Source organism: Mobula hypostoma, chromosome 24, assembly GCF_963921235.1.
Source record: "Mobula hypostoma chromosome 24, sMobHyp1.1, whole genome shotgun sequence".
Lineage (NCBI taxonomy): Eukaryota > Metazoa > Chordata > Chondrichthyes > Myliobatiformes > Myliobatidae > Mobula > Mobula hypostoma.
In genome coordinates this window covers 1599260-1621910 of record NC_086120.1, presented here as the reverse complement: position 1 = coordinate 1621910, position 22651 = coordinate 1599260, and the positions used below count along the sequence as shown (strand labels likewise).

At 45.8% G+C, this 22651-nt stretch overlaps 1 protein-coding gene across 1 annotated transcript in view; it reads right to left on the bottom strand.

The window, feature by feature from the left end:
- Nucleotides 1-12087: 12087 nt before the first annotated feature.
- si:ch1073-396h14.1 (disintegrin and metalloproteinase domain-containing protein 10) overlaps nucleotides 12088-22651 on the bottom strand; it is a 137415-nt gene continuing 126851 nt past the window's right edge. The window contains exons 15-16 of the mRNA XM_063031997.1: nucleotides 17763-17859; nucleotides 12088-12385 (exon numbers count right to left, since the gene is read on the bottom strand). Of these exons, the coding sequence (XP_062888067.1) occupies nucleotides 12345-12385; nucleotides 17763-17859 (138 nt within the window). The 3' untranslated portion in view covers nucleotides 12088-12344. The remainder of the gene's footprint in view (nucleotides 12386-17762; nucleotides 17860-22651) is intronic.

The window sequence follows — 22651 nt, the reverse complement described above, 5'->3', positions numbered from 1 at the left end:
GTATATGTTAAGGGAATAAAGGGATTATGGGGTAGTGCAGGGAATTTAGAGGAAATAAAAGGTTAGTTGTGACCGGGAGCAGGCACAAGGGATTGAATAGTCTCTTTGGTTCCTGTTTCTGATTATTATTTTCACTCTACCACTGGTGTTGCTGGGATATGAGGACCATAGAAAGGCCAAGCACTACCAAGGTCTCAACAATATCTGGGCAAGACACAACACAGCCCAATAAATAGCCAAGTCATCCTGGCAGGGGCATAGCTAACATGGTAGGACAGCGGTGCATGGTGCAAATAGCTAATGGCAGGCAGAGCCCAGGGAAGGTCTCATTGATGGTAAAACCAGGGCAGGGTTGAAGGGCTCCTAATCATCTCAGCAGACAGTCCCAGCTGCATGTGGTACAGTGGCTCAGCTGGTGATAGCTGAGAGTGTACACAGGAGGCGGGTTTCCTGACTCAAGCCAGACTCCTTCAGCAGAGCTACAGAACTAATGTTTATCTAACAATGTGGATCATTAACTGAGGTGTGTACTGGCCTGACCACATGATCAGTGTCCACTACCTCACCTTTCATCCAAGTGATGTCAATGTTGCCTTCAAATGGAACTCACCAGTAACCCGTGCACTGGAGCCCCTCAACCTCAGTCCTCATCACAGCCTTGATCCTCGCATTGACCAAAGAGCTGAACTCCAGAGACAAAGTCCGAGCAACTTTAACAACCAGGCAGCACTTGAATGGTGTGGCATCGAGCTCTGGGTAGCTAATGTCAATTAGGGATGATTACAATCATGCCAGTATTCGAGAAAGTTGGTTGTGGTTGTTGGAGGTCAATCATCCCAGCCTCAACACAGCTTTTTTGTTGTTGTAGCGGTTGGTGTAACACTATGACAGTGCCAGTAACCAGGGTTCAATTCCCACCACTATCTGCAAAGAGTTTATACGTTCACCCCGTGACTGCGTGGGTTTCCTCTGGGTGCTCCAGTTTCCTCCTACATTCCAGACATAGAGATTAGTAGGTTGATTGGTCGCATGGGCGCAAATGGGTAGCACTGACTTGTTGGGTCAGAAAGGCCTGTTAGCAAATTGTATCTCTAAAATTAAAAAAAAATAGACCACTTATAGAACTACCACAGCTTCAAGAGGCAGTTGGGGGCTTGGTATCAGCAGGCAGTGATGAACTTCCAAACAGCCCAGGACTGTGATGGAAAACTCTCAACTTGCTCGCCACTAGCCATGACAAGTCAGCTTTGAATGTCATTCTGTCAACTACCTGCACATTCTCTCCCTCCACCACAGACTCTTTGCAGTCCCTTGCACTACAGTTCTTATGTGCTTCCTTCCCCTCTGTTGTGCAGTTGTAAATTTTGATGGGATGCACGTGCCTGGTGTTAACCTTAGTGCCTGAGCAAGCTGTGTGAAGCATGCTATCACTGACAAACTCTGCCCCAGCGATAACTGTTTTCACTTCAGCCCTTTGATGGCTCCACAATGCTGTATTCCTGTAAACCTTTATTATCTTTACTTTGGCTTCTGATCTTTGTGCGAGAATTTAACCAAACATTTATTTTTGATTGCTATTGGTTGACCTTTTATTTCAAGTCTCAGATTCTGCATACAAAATTGCTTAGTGTCTTCCTCATCTTCTTCAACAGTCCCCTAGGACTGTGGATGACTTGTTTTCATGCTGCTTCTGTAGGGTGACCCTGTGGAGAAACATCCTACACAAGCAAGAGTGGCAGGAGGTTCAAAGCTCCAATGACTCATTACAGGCACAAGAGAGTCTGCAGATGCTGGAAATCCACACAAAATCCACACCATTCCACACATTCTGCTCCTATGTCTTATGGTTTTAAAATGCTCGAGGAACTCAGCAGGTCAAGCAACATCTATGGAGGGGGATGAACAGTTGATGTTTCATGCTGAAACCCTTCATCAGGACCACAGTGTAGGGTCTCAGAGTTAATACTTCCTTGGAACTAGAGCAAGGTCTGTCATAACCAGAGATATTGGCCACCTGTTGCTACTCTGGGCCTCTGTCCAGTGCTAGGGACTGTCCTCCTGAAGCTTAGATCTGCTCTCTGCTGGTATTTGAACCTGAGTAACCAGTAGTCAGGAACCACCATTGCACCAAAGTCCTGATACTGTATCAGGTATGCTACTCCAGCAGTGAGGGCTACAGACCAGCGTGTCAATGTTCATGTGAAGGGGTCATGATGCCAAGTAGGATATTGTGCTTGTTCAGTTGGGACTGAGGCGCAGCCTTTGTTAACACAGCCAAACATTCTGCAGTACTATCAGGTAGAAACTGGGACCTGGCCAAAGAAGGCGATATTATGGTTGATGGTCAGTGTTAGAGTGAGTTTTTCTTGGGTAGATGATTCGTTTACACTTAAATGACTTTGGCCACCAGACTTCTATTTGACAAAGTACTGTGGATTGAGTCCACAACAATGCGCTTCCTAAAAAGGTGTGAATACCAGATGCATCTGGCGCAGTAGTTTGAACAGATGCTGTAGTTTCGAAGACAGTATTATCCATACTTTATGAATGTTAATTGTCTTCTATGTTAGCATGTAAAATGCCAAATAAATGTATTGTGGATTTAACTTGCATTCCTAAAGGCTGTGGGTACCAACCCAGACATGTTGGCGTCGGAAGGAAAGGATGAAGTCAGAAGGTGTGAAGTTTGTATGTAGCTTCAAAAGGAAGCATTGTCTATGCATTGTCTATAACTTTTTAAATAGCGATTGCCTTTGTGTTCAGCATATAAATATCGAGCCCACATTGGGCTAGCAGACCTTTCTACCGAAAGCGTCTCCGTCCGTATGATACCTGCTGTAACCTGTTGTGTCGAATAAGGAAGCTGCTTTGTATCTACCAGTGACTCTGTCTCTCCAGTGACTTCATCCACGTTACAACATTTGGTGTCAGGAGTGGGATACTTCATGACCCGTCGTGTCGCCAGCGTTCCTAGCAGTCTAAGGTGGTGAATATTTTTCTAAAATAATACTCACACTTGAATCTGTTCAGTCAGTGGTGCACAGAACATGAGGTATCACGAACACAGAGAGTTGAACTGGTAGATATAAAAGTAGTGTGTGCGGGTGCATGTGTGTTTATGTAAGTGAGGAATCTTTGCATGTTAACTTACATACTCTGCGGTTTTATATTTTGCATAGTGTGGGAATTAGCACGGAGATATCTCAGGAACAGGTTTTACCCAGATAGATTTACCAGAATGGCACCTGTTGAGGTCAGGCAACGTCAGGTTGAGAACCCTGATGATCTGAGCCAGCCCTTGACTTTGATTACGACTATTCATAAGCCCTTCACCCCCGGGGAGAAACAGAGCATTTTGTCAGGGTTGCCCTCACTTAAAGTCACCTGTGGGAATTCAGAATTCTGGCGCAAGCTCGAGGAAATGGTTGAAATCCACCAGATGAGGCAGCGACTGGGGGGAGGTGAGAGTAGCTGGGGAACGATAATGGCAGTTCAAAAAACTGACGAGACAGCCATGGATTATGCACAGTTTAAATATGGAGTATATGAGGAGTATTCAGGGTTGGATAATCCAGGGAGGGATGACCCAGTCTTCCTAAAAATGCTGAAGGAAGGCCTGAGCTCAGCCCACCAGGAAGTGTTAGATTTAGGCATAACAGTGGGGTCCAACTACTCTGCGATAGTTTCGTGGGCCAGTGAAAGGAAAAGGCAAGAGGAATCGTAAAATGGGTATAGTGGATGCAGCTGCTGTGATGTCCCGGAGAGATTGTTTTACTTGCTGGCAGCCAGGGCACCTAGCCAAGGACTGCTGGACCAGGTATAAGACAGTGAAGGATTTAATATGCTACAGCTGAGGCCTATCGGGCTATAGCTGGAGACAGTGTCCAAAAGGCAGTGGGAAAACCCAGGTGAAAGTCATGGCAGGCACCCAGTCACTCACCCCATCAGCAACCTGTCTGACTGTTGATCAGATAAAAGAGTTAGTAACGGTGTCTCTTAGGGCAGAAAGAGATGTGGCAGTGGGCTCCACTGCCAGTGCTGGTGACCCGCGGATGTACACAATGGCATCGTTAGGGGGACAACAATGCAATATGTTAGTGGACACAGGGGCATTGGTATGGATAACAGACTTACCCATTTCAACAACCGGACAGGCCAGTTATATCAGGGGTGCAGGAGGGAAGCCAGTAAAAGCAGAAAGAAGCGAGTCACAAATACTAAGAAATCGGACGAGTGCAGCCTCCTGTGTATTTCTGGGTATTTCCAAATAATGAGGGCACGATCCTTGGAATAGACATCCTACGGGAAGCAGGAGCTATTATAGATTCGGGAAAGGGAGAAATAATAGGGACGAGTCAGGGGCAGCGAACGCATACAACCAACAGAATACACAACCTGCCTAGCAGAGTTTCAGCTGCCCCGATCATCAGAGACTACAGCCCGGATGGGGTCTAAGGGTTACCTTGTCAGCAGTTCCCAGCAGTGTGGGCTAGAGACAAGAAAAGAGAGGAGGATCTGTATACCCTAAGTAGTACCCTATACAAACTGACACACTGACCACTATTCGTGGTATAGCGAAGGAACAAAAACACCAGGGGATACTCTGAGAAACTGTGGCCACTCCAGAACATAAAGTTTTCCCAGTTCCTCCGAGGGCAGACATTACTGTGAATAAGACAACGAGGAACAAGAGGCAATTGAAATTGCAAGTGTGCAGGAGGAAACGACAGAAGCCGGCTTAGTAAAGTTATATGAAGAGGTAGAGACAGAAGAGAAGGAAAAATGGAGGAGAAAAGGAGCAAAGGAGGGATCAGACGGGTGCTGGACACATGGGGAGGAAAGAGTCGCGGTGGCCCCACCCTGTATTAGACCGATACTACTGAAGTTATATGATGGGGTGATGCATCAGGGAAGGCAGAGCATGATCACAACCCTCTGGCAGGACTGGTGGTGGCCAGGAATGGGCAGGGATGCTGAGAAATTCTGCCACCATTGTATCACTTGTGCCCAGCAAACCCTGGTAAGGGCAGAAAGCTACAGTTGGCAAATCAGCCTCGGCCGAGGGGACCCTGGGAAAACATCCAGATAGACTTCACAGGGCCCCTGCCAAAAAGCTACTGTCTAGTAATTATGGATCACTTCACCCAGTAGGTAGAGGCTTTCCCAATAAGGGACTGCACCGCCCGTGCCGCTGCATGGATCCTAGTTCAGGAAATCCTCCCAAGGTGGGGAACCCCAGTCCAGGTGGATTCAGATCAGGGAGTACATTTCACGGGGAAAGTGATGAAGGAAATGTGCCGACTGCCAGGGATTCAACAGCGGTTCCATGTACCCTACCACCCCAGAGTTCAGGGATGGTAGAAAGGATGAACCAAACAATCAAGAATGCGTCAGCCAAAGCTATAGCTGAGACAGGAAAGACATGGGTGAATGTATCACCAGGAATCTTGATGAAACTGCGCACAACCCCGAACCGCAATTTGGGTCTCAGCCCCTATGAATTATTGATGGGGCGAGCAATGCGACTCCCTTATGGGGTAATTACCGGTTGTGGTGAGCCCAGGGCCTACAGGGATAGAATGACCCAATATGTGAAAGACCTTTGTAACCAGCTTAAAGTATTAAAGGACTGAGCAAAACAACAACAGCGAATCGCTGATCAGAGAGAGCCAGAGAGAAAGGGGATAGTCCTTCCACAGCCCGGAGACCAAGTTATGGTGAGGGTGCTGCCAGAAAGGCCAGGGTTTGCCCCCAAGTGGACAGGACCACAGACGGTACTCTTAACCAATGATATGTGTGTCTGTGTACAGACTCGGCGAGGCAGCCAGTGGAAACACTGGACTCAGATTAAAGCATATGACTCACCCTCTTGTTGCTCCCACAGACGGAGCGGGGAACCAAGTGTACCCAGTAACCATGTAATTACAGAGAACCTAAGAGAGGAACACCAGCCGACCATGCCAGACCTGACCACAGCTGATGAAAACATACCCAGAGAAAACACAAAGGCAGAAAACGCCGAGAGCCTGGCAGAAGACACTGAGAGCGTGATGGAAAACCATGAATAGCCTGAAAAAGTGTGATGGTGATGGTACTCTGTTAAGAAGGCTGGTTACTGAAGGTAGATGATTAATTTTATAGCATAGTATAGAAATTTATTGGGAAATAGATGGGGAGGGATTTTTAAGTTAAAGCAGAGACAGCAAGTTCCACAACTTCAATGGCATTTCAAACTGCACACAGCATCTGAAAGCAGTCACCCCAGTCTGAGGAGCTGGGCCCTTTCAGCAGTTGGGCCAGTGATCGACCGGACAGTTCAGAAGGAGGTGCCACCGGGGAGAGGTCCTTGTAGACGCTTACATAGAGGCCATCCCAACCCCTTCCTGTACATCGATGAGAGAGCCTGTGGGTGCTCCTGAAAGGAGAGTTTCAGTGACCAGAGGATAAAGGGCTGAAGACAAAGGAATGTGATTCAGCTGCCGTCAGCCTGCAGGGAAAGAGCCGAAAGACACACGAAAGGAGCCGCATTCCTAAAGACTTGGAACAGCCTCTCTGCTTAACATTGTTAGGTAGCGATTAGGTAATGCTAGGATAGATATCGAGGTACATAAAACTGGGGGGGGAATTTTGAGACAGGGCATTTCTGCTGCCCTATTGAGCAGATCCTCCTAGGTTAACCATATAACCATATAACAATTACAGCACAATTGGATGGGGCCTAAGGGTTACCTTGTCAGCAGTTCCCAGCAGTGTGGGCTAGAGACAAGAAAAGAGAGGAGGATCTGTATACCCTAAGCAGTACCCTATACAAACTGACACACTGACCACTATTCGTGGTGTAGCGAAGGAACAAAAACACCAGGGGATACTCTGAGAAACTGTGGCCACTCCAGAACATAAAGTTTTCCCAGTTCCTCCGAGGGCAGACATTACTGTGAATAAGACAACGAGGAACAAGAGGCAATTGAAATTGCAAGTGTGCAGGAGGAAACGACAGAAGCCAGCTTAGTAAAGTTATATGAAGAGGTAGAGACAGAAGAGAAGGAAAAATGGAGGAGAAAAGGAGCAAAGGAGGGATCAGATGGGTGCTGGACACATGGGGAGGAAAGAGTCGCGGTGGCCCCACCCTGTATTAGACCGATACTACTGAAGTTATATGATGGGGTGATGCATCAGGGAAGGCAGAGCATGATCACAACCCTCTGGCAGGACTGGTGGTGGCCAGGAATGGGCAGGGATTTATAAAGGCCAGCATACCAAAAGCTTTCTTCACCACCCTATCCACATGAGATTCCACCTTCAGGGAAATATGCACCATTATTCCTAGATCCCTCTGTTCTACTGCATTCTTCAATGCCCTACCATTTACCATGTACGTCCTATTTTGATTAGTCCTACCAAAATGTGGCACCTCACATTTATCAGCATTAAACTCCATCTGCCATCTTTCAGCCCACTCTTCTAACTGGCCTAAACCTCTCTGCAAGCTTTGAAAACCTACTTCATTATCCACAACGCCACCTATCTTAGTATCATCTGCATACTTACTCATCCAATTTACCACCCCATCATCCAAATCATTAATATATATGACAAACAGCATTGGACCCAGTACATATCCCTGAGGCACACCGCTACACACCGTCCTCCAATCTGACACACAGTTATCCACCACTACTCTCTGGCGTCTCCCATCCAGCCACTGCTGAATCCATTTTACTACTTCAATGTTAATAGCTAACAATTGAACCTTTCTAACCAACCTTCCATGTGGAACCTTGTCAAAGGCCTTACTGAAGTCCATATAGACAACATCCACCGCTTTACCCTCGTCAACTTTCCTAGTAACCTCTTCAAAAAATTCAATAAGATTTGTCAAACATGACCTTCCACGCACAAATCCATGTTGACTGTTCCTAATTAGACCCTGTCTATCCAGATAATTACTCTAAGAATACTTTCCATCAATTTACCTACCACTGACGTCAAACTCACAGGCCGATAATTGCTAGGTTTATTCTTAGAACCCTTTTTGTACAATGGAACAACATGAGCAATATGCCAATCTTCCCGCACCATCCCCGTTTCGAATGACATTTGAAATATTTCCGTCAGAGCTCCTGCTGATTCCACACTAACTTCCCTCAAGGTCCTAGGGAATATCCTGTCAGGAACCGGAGGCTTATCCACTTTTATATTCCTTAAAAGCTCCAGTACTTCCTCTTCTTTAATCATCATAGTTTCCATAACTTCCCTACCTGTTTCCTTTATCTTACACAATTCAATATCCTTCTCCTTAGTGAATACCGAAGAAAAGAAATTGTTCAGAATCTCCCCCATCTCTTTTGGCTCCACACGTAGCTGTCCACTCTGATTCTCTAAGGGACCAATTTTATCCCTCACTATCCTTTTGCTATTAATATAACGGTAGAAACCTTTGGTATTTATTTTCACCTTACTTGCCAAAGCAACCTCATATTTTCTTTTTAGCTTTTCTAGTTTCTTTCTTAAGGTTCTTTTTACATTCTTTATACTCCTCAAGCACCTCATTTACTCCATGCTGCCTATATTTATTGTAGATTTGTCTCTTTTTTCGAACCAAGTTTCCAATATCCCTTGAAAACTATGGCTCTCTCAAACTTTTAACCTTTCCTTTCAACCTAACAGGAACATAAAGATTCTGTACCCTCAAAATTTCACCTTTTTTTTTAACCTCCATTTCTCAATTACATTCTTCCCATAAAACAAATTGTTCCAATTCTCTCCTTCTAAATCCTTTTGCATCTCCTCAAAGTTAGCCTTTCTCCAATCAAAAATCTCAACCCTGGGTCCAGACCTATCCTTCTCCATAATTATATTGAAACTAATAGCATTGTGATCATTGGACCCGAAGTGCTCCCCAACACATACCTCCATCACCTGACCTATCTCATTCCCTAACAGGAGATCTAACACTGCCCCTTCTCTAGTTGGTACCTCTATGTATTGCTGCAAAAAACTATCCTGCACACATTTTACAAACTCCAAACCATCCAGCCCTTTTACAGTATGGGCTTCCCAGTCTATGTGTGGAAAATTAAAATCTCCCGCAATCACAACCTTGTGCTTACTGCAAATATCTGCTATCTCCTTACAAATTTGCTCCTCCAATTCTCGCTCCTCATTTGGTGGTCTTATAATACACTCCCATAAGTGTTACTACACCTTTCCCATTCCTCAATTCCACCCAAATAGCCTCCCTAGACGAGCCCTCTAATCTATCCTGCCAGAGCACCACAGTTATATTTTCTCTGACAAGCAGTGCAACACCTCCCCGCTTGTCCTTCCAATTCTATCACACCTGAAGCAATTAAATCCAAGAATATTTGGTTTCCAATCACACCCTCCTGTAACCATGTTTCACTAATAGCTACCACATCATACTTCCAGGTATCAATCCATGCTTTAAGCTCATCCACCTTTCTTACAATGCTCCTAGCATTAAAATAAATGCATTTAAGAAATTTTCCACCTGTTACTCTGTTTATCACTAACGGTGCAAACAACTTTATTATTTTCCTTTTGGTTGGCCTTTCATTTTTGTCCAGGAGGGCCAAGAGGGGGAACTATTAGAGTGAGTTTTTTTGGGTAGATGATTCGTTTACACTTAAATGACTTTGGCCGCCAGACTTCTATTTGACAAAGTACTGTGGATTGAGTCCACAACAATGCGCTTCCTAAAAAGGTGTGATTACCAGATGCCTCTGGTGCCGTAGTTTGACCAGATGCTGTAGTTTCGAAGACAGTATTATCTATACTTTATAAATGTTAATTGCCTTCTATGTTAGCATGTAAAATGCCAAATAAATGTATTGTGGATTTAACTTGCATTCCTAAAGACTGTGGGTACCAACCCAGACACGTTGCGTTGGAAGGAAAGGATGAAGTCAGAAGGTGTGATGTTTGTCTTCAATAGGAAGCATTGTCTATAACTTTTTAAGTAGCGATTGCCTTTGTGTTTAGCATATAAATAGCGAGCCCACATTGGGCTAGCAGACCTTTCTACCGAAAGCATCTCCATCGGTGTGATGCCTGCTGTACCTTGTTGTGTCAAATAAAGAAGCTGCTTTGTATCTACCAGTGACTCTGTCTCTCCAGTGATTTCATCCACGCTACAACAGTCAGAAAGCAAAATATTCCAAGGATAAAGTGGTGAAGGATGGAGAGGTTTAGTAAGGAAAATCCATTGCATAAAACCCAGGCAGCCAGAGACATGTCCACCAAAGTGAAACAATGGAAACCATGAACTTTGGGAGATGAGGTAGTGTAGAGACGGAAGCAAAGCTGGTGGCATCTCTCTCCCAGGTGTGAGCAGAGCAACAGGTGAGCTTCAGCCAGAGAGCCAGCCAGCCCATCTCTGGGTCTGATTTTTGTGCATTTATTCCTGTTTCAGACAGTGACACAAGATGTAGACTGGCAGTGCTGTGTAGGAGAGAGGGTGTCAGAGCTGCTACTTGTGTTGTTAAACCAAGGCATGTACTGCCCTCTCCTGAGCACTGCTCCAGCTCTGGCCTTCCTGCCAGATTCTGGTGATCAGTTTACACAACATTACCGGAATAGGCCAGCAGCCATTGTCATCTGTGCCTTCTGATTCCATCTGTGAAAAGCCCAGTGCTAGTTTAAGCAATGCTCCTTGATCTCCATCAGAGGCAAGTTGAAAGGTCATTGGTCATGGGACAAGGTTTCATTTTCACTGGAGTTCTAGAGGGTAGGAAACTGAGCATGTGTCACAAACATGTCACCACTTTTTGTCTGCTTAATAATAAATGAGAATGTACAGTACAAGGCGTGGTCGGTAAGTCTGCAAATGGTATTAAAATAGCTGATACCATAGAGAGTGAAGATGGTTATCGGGGATCTTGATCAGCTGGGTAAGTAGGTTGAGAAATGGCAAATGGAGTTTCATTTGGATAAGTGCGATGTGGTGAATTTTAGGAAGGCAAATCAGAGTCGGACTTTCACAGTGAACGGTGGGGTTCCTGGGGAGTATGAGTACAAGTGCAGGTAAATGATACCCTGAAAGTGACATCACAGGTGAGATGGTGCCAAAGGCCTTTGGTATACTGCCCCTCATAAGTCCAGGCATTGAGCATAATAATTGGGATGTTATGCTGCAGTTGAATAAGATGTCAGTAAGGCCAGGGTTAGTGTGTTTTGGTCACCCTTCTGCAGGAAAGATGCAGTTAAGCTGAAAAGAAGGTGTATGAGGATGTTACCAGCACTCAGTGGGAGAGGCAGATCAGGCTAAGTCTTCTTTCACTGGAGTTTAGAGAATTGGAGTGATGCAATAGAGCTGGATGACATGATGAAGACCATAAACGGAGTGAATGCATGCAGTCTTTTTTCCAGGGTTGGCGAATCAGGCACAGGGTGAGGGGGTAGAGATTTAATAGGAAGCTGAGAGGCAACTTGACCCAGAGGTTGGTCTGTAAATTGAATGAGCTGCCAGAGAAAGTGATAACATTTAAAAAGCACTTGGGCAGGTACATGAATGGGAACAGTTGAGAAGAATACGAGCCAAATGGAAGTATACGGACATCTTGTTCAGCTTGGATGGACATCCTGAACAGTTGGTTCAAAAGGCAAATTTCCATCCCGTATGAATCCGTAACTCTAAAAGAAGAAATTGTCTAAGTTTAAATGAAGCCTTGGGGAACTGTGCACAACTACCTGTAGGAAATAAGATATAGCTAGAAGTGGAACAGTGTGAACTTCCTGGAGGGAATGGTATGGAGCGTCCTGTAGGGAACAGTGTGGATCATCCTATGGGAATGCTGTGGATCATCTTGTGGGAATGATGTGGATCATCCTGTGTGGAATGCTGTGGATCATCCTGTGGGAATGGCATGGATTATCCAGTGGGAATGGTGTGGATCATCCTGTGGGAATGGTGTGAATCTACTTGTGTGAATTTTCCTGTGGGAATGGTGTGGATTATCCTGTGAGAATGGTGTGAATCTACTTGTGTGAATTTTCCTGTGGGCATGGTGTGGATTATCCAGTGAGGAACTATTTCCAACAAAGTGTGTTTCTGAATAACTTTGTATTAGATTACAAAAATGCAGAATTGCTACAATGTAAATTGAAGCCATTGGGTCTGTCAAGTCCACACCAACTCTTTGAAGAAAATCCCCTCAATCCTATTTCTCCATTCCTTCTTTGTTGCCCCAAATGTTCTTCCTCCAAATATCCAGCAATGCTACTTGGAACGTCAGCTTGAAAGTTGTTGGACCTTTGAAGAGCTGTGGGTGGTCTTGTTACTGGTGGAGAGACTTCACTTTGCATCGATGATCAATGACATTATATCAGTGACTGTAGCTAGCTTGTAATTCAGTCATTGGCTCTTCTGTAAGGCAAGAACAGAGAAAGAGCATCGGTGGGTGGAGGACTGACACTGATGGTGGACTCTGGGTCAGTGGTTTTTCTCAACCTCCACTTCCATCATCTCCTGACTAAACTCCTCCACTAAACCATCCTGCTTCCATCTCCACCTAGCCACGTACTACTCACTTGTGTTCCAAGGATTTATTCCTTGCATATGATGCTGATCGAGGCCCAGAGCTCACATTGCAGAGCACTAGCAGAGAGACCAGGTGCTGGCTCCTTCTGTATGAAAACCAGCCTTGACAGACCACTGGTGGACCAGCCTTAGCTGAACACTGGTGGAATGGCTCTTGTTGACTACTAGTGGAATGACCTTGGCTGGCCACTGGTGGATTGTCTGTTGCTGACCACTGGTGGAACAGCCTTTGCTGACCACTGGTGGAACAGCCTTGGCTGACCACTAGTGGAATGGCTCTTGCTGACGACTAGTGGAATGGCCTTGGCTAGCCACTTGTGGACCTGCCTTAGCTGACCACTGGTGGGCCAAGCTTGGCTGACCACTGATGGAATGGTTTTGGCTGACCACTGGCAGATGGCTTTGACTAACCACTGATGGACCAGCCTTTACTGACCACTGGTGAAACAGTCTTGGCTGACTACTGGTGGACCAGCCTTCACTGACCACTGGTGGAATGACTCTTGCTGACTACTAGTGGAATGACCTTGGCTGGCCACTGGTGGATTGTCTGTTGCTGACCACTGGTGGAACAGCCTTTGCTGACCACTGGCAGAACAGCCTTTGGTTGTCCACTGGTATACTGACCTTGGCTGACCACTGGTGGAATGGCCTTGCATGACCACTAGTGGATTGGATCTTGTTGGCCACTGGTGGAACAGACTTGGCTAACCACTGGTGGACCAATCTTGGCTGACCACCAGAGGAATGGCCTTGACTGACCACCGGTGGCATAGCCTTGCTTACCACTGGTGGTCTGGCTTTGGCTGACCACTGGTGGATTGGCTCTAGCTGACCATTCGCAGAACAACCTTGGCTGTCTACTGGTGGACTGGCTTTGGTTGACCACTGGTGGAATGGCTTTGGTTGACCACTGGTGGAACAGCCTTTGCTGACCATAAGACCATAAGATCATAAGACAAAGGAGCAGAAGTAGGCCATTCGGCCCATCGAGTCTGCTCCGCCATTTTATCATGAGCTGATCCATTTTCGCCTATTTAGTCCCACTCCCCTGCCTTCTCACCATAACCTTTGATGCCCTGGCTACTCAGATACCTATCAATCTCTGCCTTAAATACACCCAATGACTTGGCCTCCACTGTTGCCTGTGGCAACAAATTCCATAGATTCACCACCCTCTGACTAAAAAAATTTCTTCGCATTTCTGTTCTAAAAGGGCGCCCTTCAATCCTTAAGTCATGCCATCTCGTACTAGACTCCCCCATCATGGGAAACAACTTTGCCACATCCACTCTGTCCATGCCTTTCAACATTCGGAATGTTTCTATGAGGTCTCCCCTCATTCTTCTAAACTCCAAGGAATACAGTCCAAGAGCGGACAAACGTTCCTCATATGTTAACCCTCTCATTCCCGGAATCGTTCTAGTGAATCTTCTCTGTACCCTCTCCAACGTCAGCACATCCTTTCTTAAATAAGGAGACCAAAACTGCCCACAGTACTCCAAGTGAGGTCTCACCAGCGCCTTATAGAGCCTCAACATCACATCCCTGCTCCTATACTCTATTCCTCTAGAAATGAATGCCAACATTGCATTCACCTTCTTCACTACTGACTCAACCTGGAGGTTAACTTTAAGGGTATCCTGTACGAGGACTCCCAAGTCCCGTTGCATCTCAGAACTTTGAATTCTTTCCCCATTTAAATAATAGTCTGCCCGTTTATTTTTTCTGCCAAAGTGCATAACCATACACTTTCCAACATTGTACTTCATTTGCCACTTCTCTGCCCATTCTTCCAATCTATCCAAGTCTCTCTACAGACTCTCCGTTTCCTCAGCACTACCAGCCCCTCCACCTATCTTCGTATCGTCAGCAAACTTAGCCACAAAGCCATCTATTCCATAATCTAAATCGTTGATGTACAATGTAAAAAGAAGCGGCCCCAACACTGATCCCTGTGGAACAACTGGTAACCGGCAGTCAACCAGAATAGGATCCCTTTATTCCCACTCTCTGTTTCCTGCCAATCAACCAACGCTCTATCCACGTATGTAACTTTCCCGTAATTCCATGGGCTCTTATCTTGTTAAGTAGCCTCACGTGTGGCACCTTGTCAAAGGCCTTCTGAAAATCCAAATATACAACATCCACTGCATCTCCCTTGTCTAGATGACTGGTAATTTCCTCAAAAAATTGTAATAGGTTTGTCAGGCAGGATTTTCCTTTAAGGAAACCATGCTGAGTTCTGCCTATCTTGTCATATGCCTCCAGGTACTCTCTAACCTCATCCTTGACAATCGACTCCAACAACTTCCCAACCACCGATGTCAAGCTAACAGGTCTATAATTTCCTTTTTGCTTCCTTGCCCCCTTCTTAAATAGCGGAGTGACATTTGCAATCTTCCAGTCCTCCGGAACCATGCCAGAATCTATCGACTTTTGAAAGATCATCGCTAATGCCTCCGCAATCTCCACAGCTACTTCCTTCAGACCACGAGGGTGCATTCCATCTGGTCCAGGAGATTTATCTACCTTTAGCCTATTCAGCTTCCTGAGTACTTTCTCTGTCGTAATTGTGACTGCGCACACTTCTCTTCCCTGCCATTTTTGAGTGTCCTGTATACTGCTGTCTTCCTCAGTGAAGACTGATGCAAAATACTTGTTCAGTTCCTCTGCCATCTCCTCATCTCCCATTACAATTTCTCCAGCATCATTTTCTATCGGTCCTATATCTACTCTCACCTGTCTTTTACTCTTTATATACTTGAAAAAGCTTTTAGTATTCTCTTCGATATTATTTGCTAGCTTCCTTTCATAGTTAATCTTTTCTCTCTTAATGACCTTCTTGGTTTCCTTTTGTAAGGTTTTAAAAACTTCCCAATCCTCTCTCTTCCCACTAATTTTTGCTTCCTTGTATGCCCTCTCTTTTACTTTAACTTTGGCTTTGACTTCTCTTGTCAACCACGGTTGCATCCTTGCAATCCACTGCTGGATTGGCTCTTGCTGACCATTGGCAGAACAACCTTGGCTGTCTACTGGTGGACTGGCTTTGGTTGACCACTGGTGGAATGGCTTTGGTTGACCACTGGTGGATTTTCTCTTGTTGACCACTGGTGGAACAGCCTTTGCTGACCACTGCTGGATTGGCTCTTGCTGACTACTAGTGGAATATCCTTGGCTGGCTACTGGTGGACCAGCCTTGGCTGACCACTGGTGAAACACCATTGGATGACCACTGGTGGACTGGCCTTAGCTGACGACTGGAGAAACAAGCTTGGCTGACTACTGGTGGTTTGGGTCTTGCTGACCACTGGTGGATTGACTCTGGCTGACCACTGGTGGATTGGCTCTGGCTGACCATTGATGGAACAGCCTTGGCTGTCCACTAGTGGACTAGCCTTGACTGACCCCCAGTGGACCAAGCTTGGCTTCCACTGGTGGATTGGCCTTGGCTGACCACTGATGGACCAAGCTTGGCTGACCACTGGTGGATTGGCCTTGGCTGACCACTGGTGGATTGTCTCTTGCTGACCACTGTTGGACCAGCGTTGGCTGACCACTGGACTGGTCTGAGTTATTGGGAAACAAAAGGAATCGTCGCTTTGTCTCCCTTCAGCGCTAAGGCATGTTGAATTGATGGGCTGTCCTGTGACCCTGTGCTTCTGGGGATTTGTGTTAATGACCCAGGCTCATTACCCAACAGCAGGCATAGAACTTCCTGTTCCCTTACTAGTTTTTCCACAGACCAGTCTCGAAATCCATCCTTTACGCACCAGCACTCCAACCTCCCCAATATTACTAACTGGCCCAGACTAGATGTGTGCAGGTTGTGTAGAGGAAGCTATAATAATGAATAAACTGTCTGCCTCTGCCTGTGCCATGTCGCTGCAACCCTTCCCCTCACCAGAGACCCAGACCAGGACATGATGTGGTCTCTATGTTCATCTAAAGCCCCTGATCACTAAAGCACCCAGGTTCCTCGAGTCTATGCTTTCCACTATCCAGGGGTTGAGAGACAATTGCCACACTTGAGCAATGGCTCTGGTTGTAAATCACTGCCCTCACAATCATTTTGCAATCCTTCCTCAAAACCCACAAGCCTGTTTAGCAACTATAGACTCTGATCACAGTTATAATCTGATTACCCCTCAGGGAACTGTCAACATGACACTAAACAAAATAATCACAGGACAAGGTGACAATGGGTTCAAGGGACAGGGAGAATGGGCTCACTCAGTAGAACAGCAGGGTTAAGAGAGATGGGACAGCTGGGAGTGGAGTAAGAGAGAGAGCCCTTTTGAGAATAAATGGTGTATGAGTGAGTTGGGGGAATGGGGTATGTGGAAGGGAGTAACAAAGCTTTGGGAATGAGGTAATAGACATTGGGGATAACTATCCACACCATTTCCCTGTACAGCTGTCATTCCCACTGCCACGATGTTGCCCTGGAAATTCTATCCTGCCTAATAGTTATCCAACTCCCTCTGGAAGTTCCAACTAACTCCCTTTCCACGACTTTCTGTTCCAGGTCATGATCCACCTGTTCACAGTTATTCCTTTCATTCTTGCAGCCAGAACGTATCACCTCACTCACCTCTGCATCAAACTGCATCTGCCCACCGAATGCCCAACCTGACTGCCCATCCACTCACCTTTGCATTAAACGTCATCTGCCCACTGCCTGCCCAACCTGACTGCCTATCCACATCTTCTGACCAAACACTACCCTTCTCATTTTTGACTGGATTCACTCCAAACACCTATATTCAAGGTATTTAATACATACCAGAAAATCAATGCCCTGGGTTCTAGCTCTCACCATTGACTCTTGGGTACAGTATTACTGCCATGTTTTATCATCCCCACATTCCCATCAACTCCCCATAGATTCCAACCTTCACCCACCCACTGGGGATAATTTATATTGATTAAACCACCAACTAGCACATCATTGGGATATGGAGGAAACCGGGACATCCAGAGAAAACCACACTGTGAGCATCGGAGGTCAGAATTGAACCCGGATCTCTGGAGTTGGGTGGTAGTAGCTCTACCCACTGCTCCACTGCTCCTGCCTGTCACTTAGCCCTCTTCCTGGACAAGGCATCCCAGTCATCATTCCCGTAAATCTGGTGATTCAGACTGAAGGCTGCTCCTGTGGATGGGTCTGGATGCAATAATGATCAGGATGTGATATTGTTACCTCTATTACTGTCCAAGGTCTTCTCAAAGATAAACACTGTACTGGCCATCAGTCCTCCGAGGGTTAGGATGCCAACCAAGACAGCCCACCAGTGTTCCTGCAGACAGGGGAGGAGAAAGATTCCACATGAGGCACCATCACACACTGGCAACCATTTCCCTGATGGTGAAAACTCCTTCCCAACCTGAACCAAAGCTAAGAGAATGAGTGAGGCAGCAGTACTGAGGGCCTGGTTCAGTCTGAAATGCTTCTGGTCAGATTGGCCACAGATAGAAAATGGCAGCTCATCCTTTTGCCAATCCTTCCCTCCCCACTGTTCCATGTTACCATACTGTTCACACTGGACTGATGGTCACTCAGCACCAGACACAAAGCTCTCTTTAATGTGTGACTCTGAAGTATACACATGCAAGATTTAAGGAATCAGAGGCAGGGAATAAATTGCTAAATTAATTTATTTTTGTAACATGCACCAAGCTACAGTGAAAAAATTTGTTTCAGATGACATCTGTCCAGATCATTACATTACAACAGTGCATTGAGGTAGAACAGGGCAACCTGATAACGGTGTGCAGAATAAAGTGTTACAGTTACAGAGAAAGTGCAGTGCAGACAGAAAATAAGGTTGCAAGACCATGGCGAGGTAGATTATGACCTCCACAGCCCCTTTTAATGTACAAGGGGACCATTCAATATTCTTATAACAGTGGGACAGAAGCTGTCCTTGTGCTTGGTGGTACATGGTTTTGTATCTTCTACTGATGGGAGAGGGGAGAAGATAGAATATTCAGGGTGGGTGACGTCATGATTATGCTTTACTGAGGCAGTGAGAAATGTAGACAGGATCCATGGAGGGGGGCTGCTTTCTGTGATGTGTTGTTGTCCACACTCTTTGCGGTTTCTTGCACTTGCCACACCAAGCTGTGATGCATCCAGATAGAATCCTTTCTACGGAGCATCACCAAAAGTTGGTCAGAGGGGACAAGCCAAATTTTTGAGGAAGCAGAGGTGCTGCCGAGCTTTCTTGGCTGTGACATCTACGTGGTTGGACCAGGAGAGACATTAGTGATGTTCACTCTTCGGAATCTGAAACTCTCAATCTTCTCAACCTCAGCACCATTGATGTAAGGAAGAAAGTGAATCACACCACCCCCCCCCCCACTGCCCAAATGAAGCTCTTCTCTTTTGCTGACATTGGGGGAAATGTTATTGTCAAATCACCATGCCACTAGACACTCTATCTATCTGCTTCTTGTACTCTGTCTCATCGTTATTTGAGATACAACCCACTAAGGTGGTGTCATCTGCAAACCTGCTGTTGGGGTTTCAGCAAAATCTAGCCAGACCTTTGTGAGTGTACAGGGAGTGGAGTGGAAGGGCTGAGGAGCCGGTCTTGTGGGGCATTAGTGTTGAGTATGATCGTGTCAGAGCTATTGCTATCTATCCTTTGTCATTGCAGTCTGTTAATCAGGATGTCGAGTCAAGGCTCCAGCAATCTCTTCTCGTCTCTCTCAATAACCTAGGTTCCCAGTCTCTCAGTGAATCTTTACCTCTGGAGATGCGGCAGGGCGGGTCGGCGGAGATGTTCAGACATACTGAACTGTCAATAGCTTGGGCTCACCCTCCCAGTGTTAAGCAAATACAAACGTGGTCCTCACGTTGCAGTTCACTGCTGAGTTAAAGTGACTTTGGTTCTTGAGTGTAGTTGTCGTGGAGTTGAATGTTTTCACAAAGATTCTGGAAACTAGTGTTGAGCGCAGGGGAAATTTGTTAGTGCTGTTGGCCAGGGAGTCCTGCAGTTTACAAATCAGTGAATTTGAATGAATCAAAGACAGTGGAATCAGACAAACTAATTATCTTTGTTCTTGCCATGAAGGAGGAATGGAGGCTGCCATTTTATGAAGAGACTGCATTCTCCATTTTATTATTTGCTTGGTTCAATCAGTGTTTTAAAGTTGACACAATGATGCCTCAGGTTATCTGCTGAACTAGGGATTATTTCCAAATAAGAAGTTATTTGTGAGGTGTAATTTGGTTAGCTGTAACATGCAGGTTTTTGACTGATTGCTTCTGAATCTGTTCTGCATGATTCAAGCTGGTTGCTGATTGAGAACAAAAAGCCAAAAATTACCCATTGTCACTTGCTGGGAAGAGGGCAATAAACAGATGCTGGCCTGGAGCAGAGCCAATACAAAGGTGTTAAAGGTCAAACACATGATCTACAGCCAATGACACTGGAATATAACATTTGAATTGGTAAGAAATGGATATAGAAGCAGACACTTCAAGTGTGCTGGCTGCGGTAACTCTGTAGGAAACCAACAATCACGGATGTGAGGTGCCCCATAGACATGTGGAGATTCAAAAGGGGACGACGGGAAACACGTGGCCTGCAGCAGAAACTCCTTTTTACTGGTATTATCTTTTCTGTTCTTTGACTGTCCATGGAAGGTCAGAAAAACTTAGTAAGTGTTCACATAGTTATTCAGTTGTGTAAGTTCACATGTTCTTCCATTGAGACAATAAAGGTACTTGTCAGTAATTACACATTGTCTCTGTGCCTCCCTGATCATTATTACAAGGCATGATTCTTGTAACAGGGATGACAAACAGCAAAGTGTTGGGGGCCTTGTTTAACACCAGTCTTCACTGAGATTGACTCTGCTATGGATCAGTTGTTGAATCACTGCCTATATGTCATTATAAAGCAAATGTAAGGTGGAAACAAATGTCCACCCACCCATCTGGTGGAGTCAAGGACCACAGCGTGGTTGAGAATTGCCATGTGTAGCGGTGGCGGTGTCCACGTAGGATGGACAGAATCTGAGGAACAAGCCTTTTGCCAATGGGAGGAGGCGGGTGGGAGGACACCGGTGATGACTTTCTCGATAACACCACAGTGTTGGGGATAAACTGGATCTGGAGATCAGGCAAGACATGGACAAAGAGCTTACAAGTACGGTGGTGCAGTGCTGTATAACTGGCAAAGACCAATCCATAATGACATGCTCATTCAGGGAGGCAAAGCCCTGTGTACTGACAGGGACCAGCTGCTTCAGAGCAGCCCTGCGGGAAATTAATGCTGTTGATGGCTACCTGCTCCTTGATAGATCAATGCTGGTAAATCCGGCATGTTGTTCCCCTGAATCTCCTCTGTGGTGGTGGTGTGGAAATGTGCAATGCAGTAGAGTGAGCCAGACTTCAGAATGGCTAATTTGCTGGGGTGGGCCAGTTGTGTGACTGTTTAGTTTCACAGGGGAACGGTCACAGGTTGGGGGGTAAGCGAAGAAACCTCAGCCAGTTGCTGCCTTGCATTGTGAGGAGGGGCCATCTGCAGCTTCCAGCCCTCAGTGAACCACCGTGGGCAAAAACTGGAAATCTCTGCAAAAACTCGCGGATCTGACAGCAACTGTGGAGAGAGTAAAAGACAGCATAGTGCAGATAGACATTTCAAGATGCAGAGAAAGGGGAAAAGCATGAAAGGACGGGCTGGAGGGAGATTAAAACACAGAATGACTGTACAGTACTTTCACCCAGGACACTCACTCTTCTCATCACTACCATCAGGGAGTGAGTACAGGAGCCTGAAGACACAGAGTCACATTTTAGGAGCAGCTTTTCCCCACGGTCATCAGATTTCTGAATGGTTCATGAACCCCACTATTCCTATTTTGCAGTATTTTTTCAATGCAGCCACAAAACAAATTTAATGACATATGTCGTTGATAATAACTCTGATGTTGAATCTGATTAAGTGGGACAACAGAGGCAGTGGAGAACAAGAGATTGGGCTGTGGAAGCTGTAAATGGGAATCAGCCATATAACTATTTAAACTCAATGTCGAATCTGGAAGGACACTGAACACCTGGTAGAATTGGAATTATTGGTACATGTCTTGCAGACTGTTCATACAGATCACTTCATTACACGGTGCACTGAGGGAGAAGAAGGTAAAAGAATAACAAATTACAGAATAAAGTGTATCAGCTACAGAGAAAGAGCAGGCAAACAATAAGGCGTAAGATCACAACGAAGAGATTGTGGGGTCAAGAATCCACCTTATCATACAGAAGTGGGGAGGGCATGTCAAACCAGTCAGAATTGGTAAGTGTGGAATATGGTTTCATCAGAGGGGAGGGCGAGGGAGAACAGATCCTTCCAGGGAGTAGTTTGTCATGGTACCTGTGGGAGTGGAAGAGCGTTCAGTTGGAAAGTACCACTAGCCGTAAACGGATGTCATACATTCCATCACTTGGTGCTGTGTGTGTGAACAATGATGTGAATGCAATGACTGCCATATCAAACCTAGCCACTCATTCATCCTGCTGCTGTCTCCTCATCTGTTGAGTATTTCCACTGTCTTAGTTCAGATTTCCTGCATCTGCAGCGTTTTGCTTTGAGCAAGAAGTGGACAAGTGACAGAGCCAAAGCCTGATGGAGCTGGAAACGGTCAGCTCAATATGTTTGGCATCTTCGAAAGGCATTCAACAATCAAAATAACAAAGCTTAATGGTATACTTCTGGCACCCGCCTATGCATCCGTCTTGGTCAGATTAGGAACTACGCAGGACTCTGTGCTGAGTTGATGATGGAGGAGTGGTACACTGTGCTGTCATCATCCCCAGCATGTTCTGTCATTTTGAGAAGAGTTCACTGCTCTGTACTTCATCCACAGCACATTCTGTCTTTCCAGGGGAGAGTCTGACACACTGTACATAATCCCCAGCACGTTCTGTCTTTCCAGGGGAGAGTCTGACACACTGTACGTCATCCTCAGCACATTCTGTCTTTCCAGGGGAGAGTCTGACACACTGTACGTCATCCCCAGCACATTCTGTCTTTCCAGGGGAGAGTCTGACACACTGTACGTCATCCCCAGCACATTCTG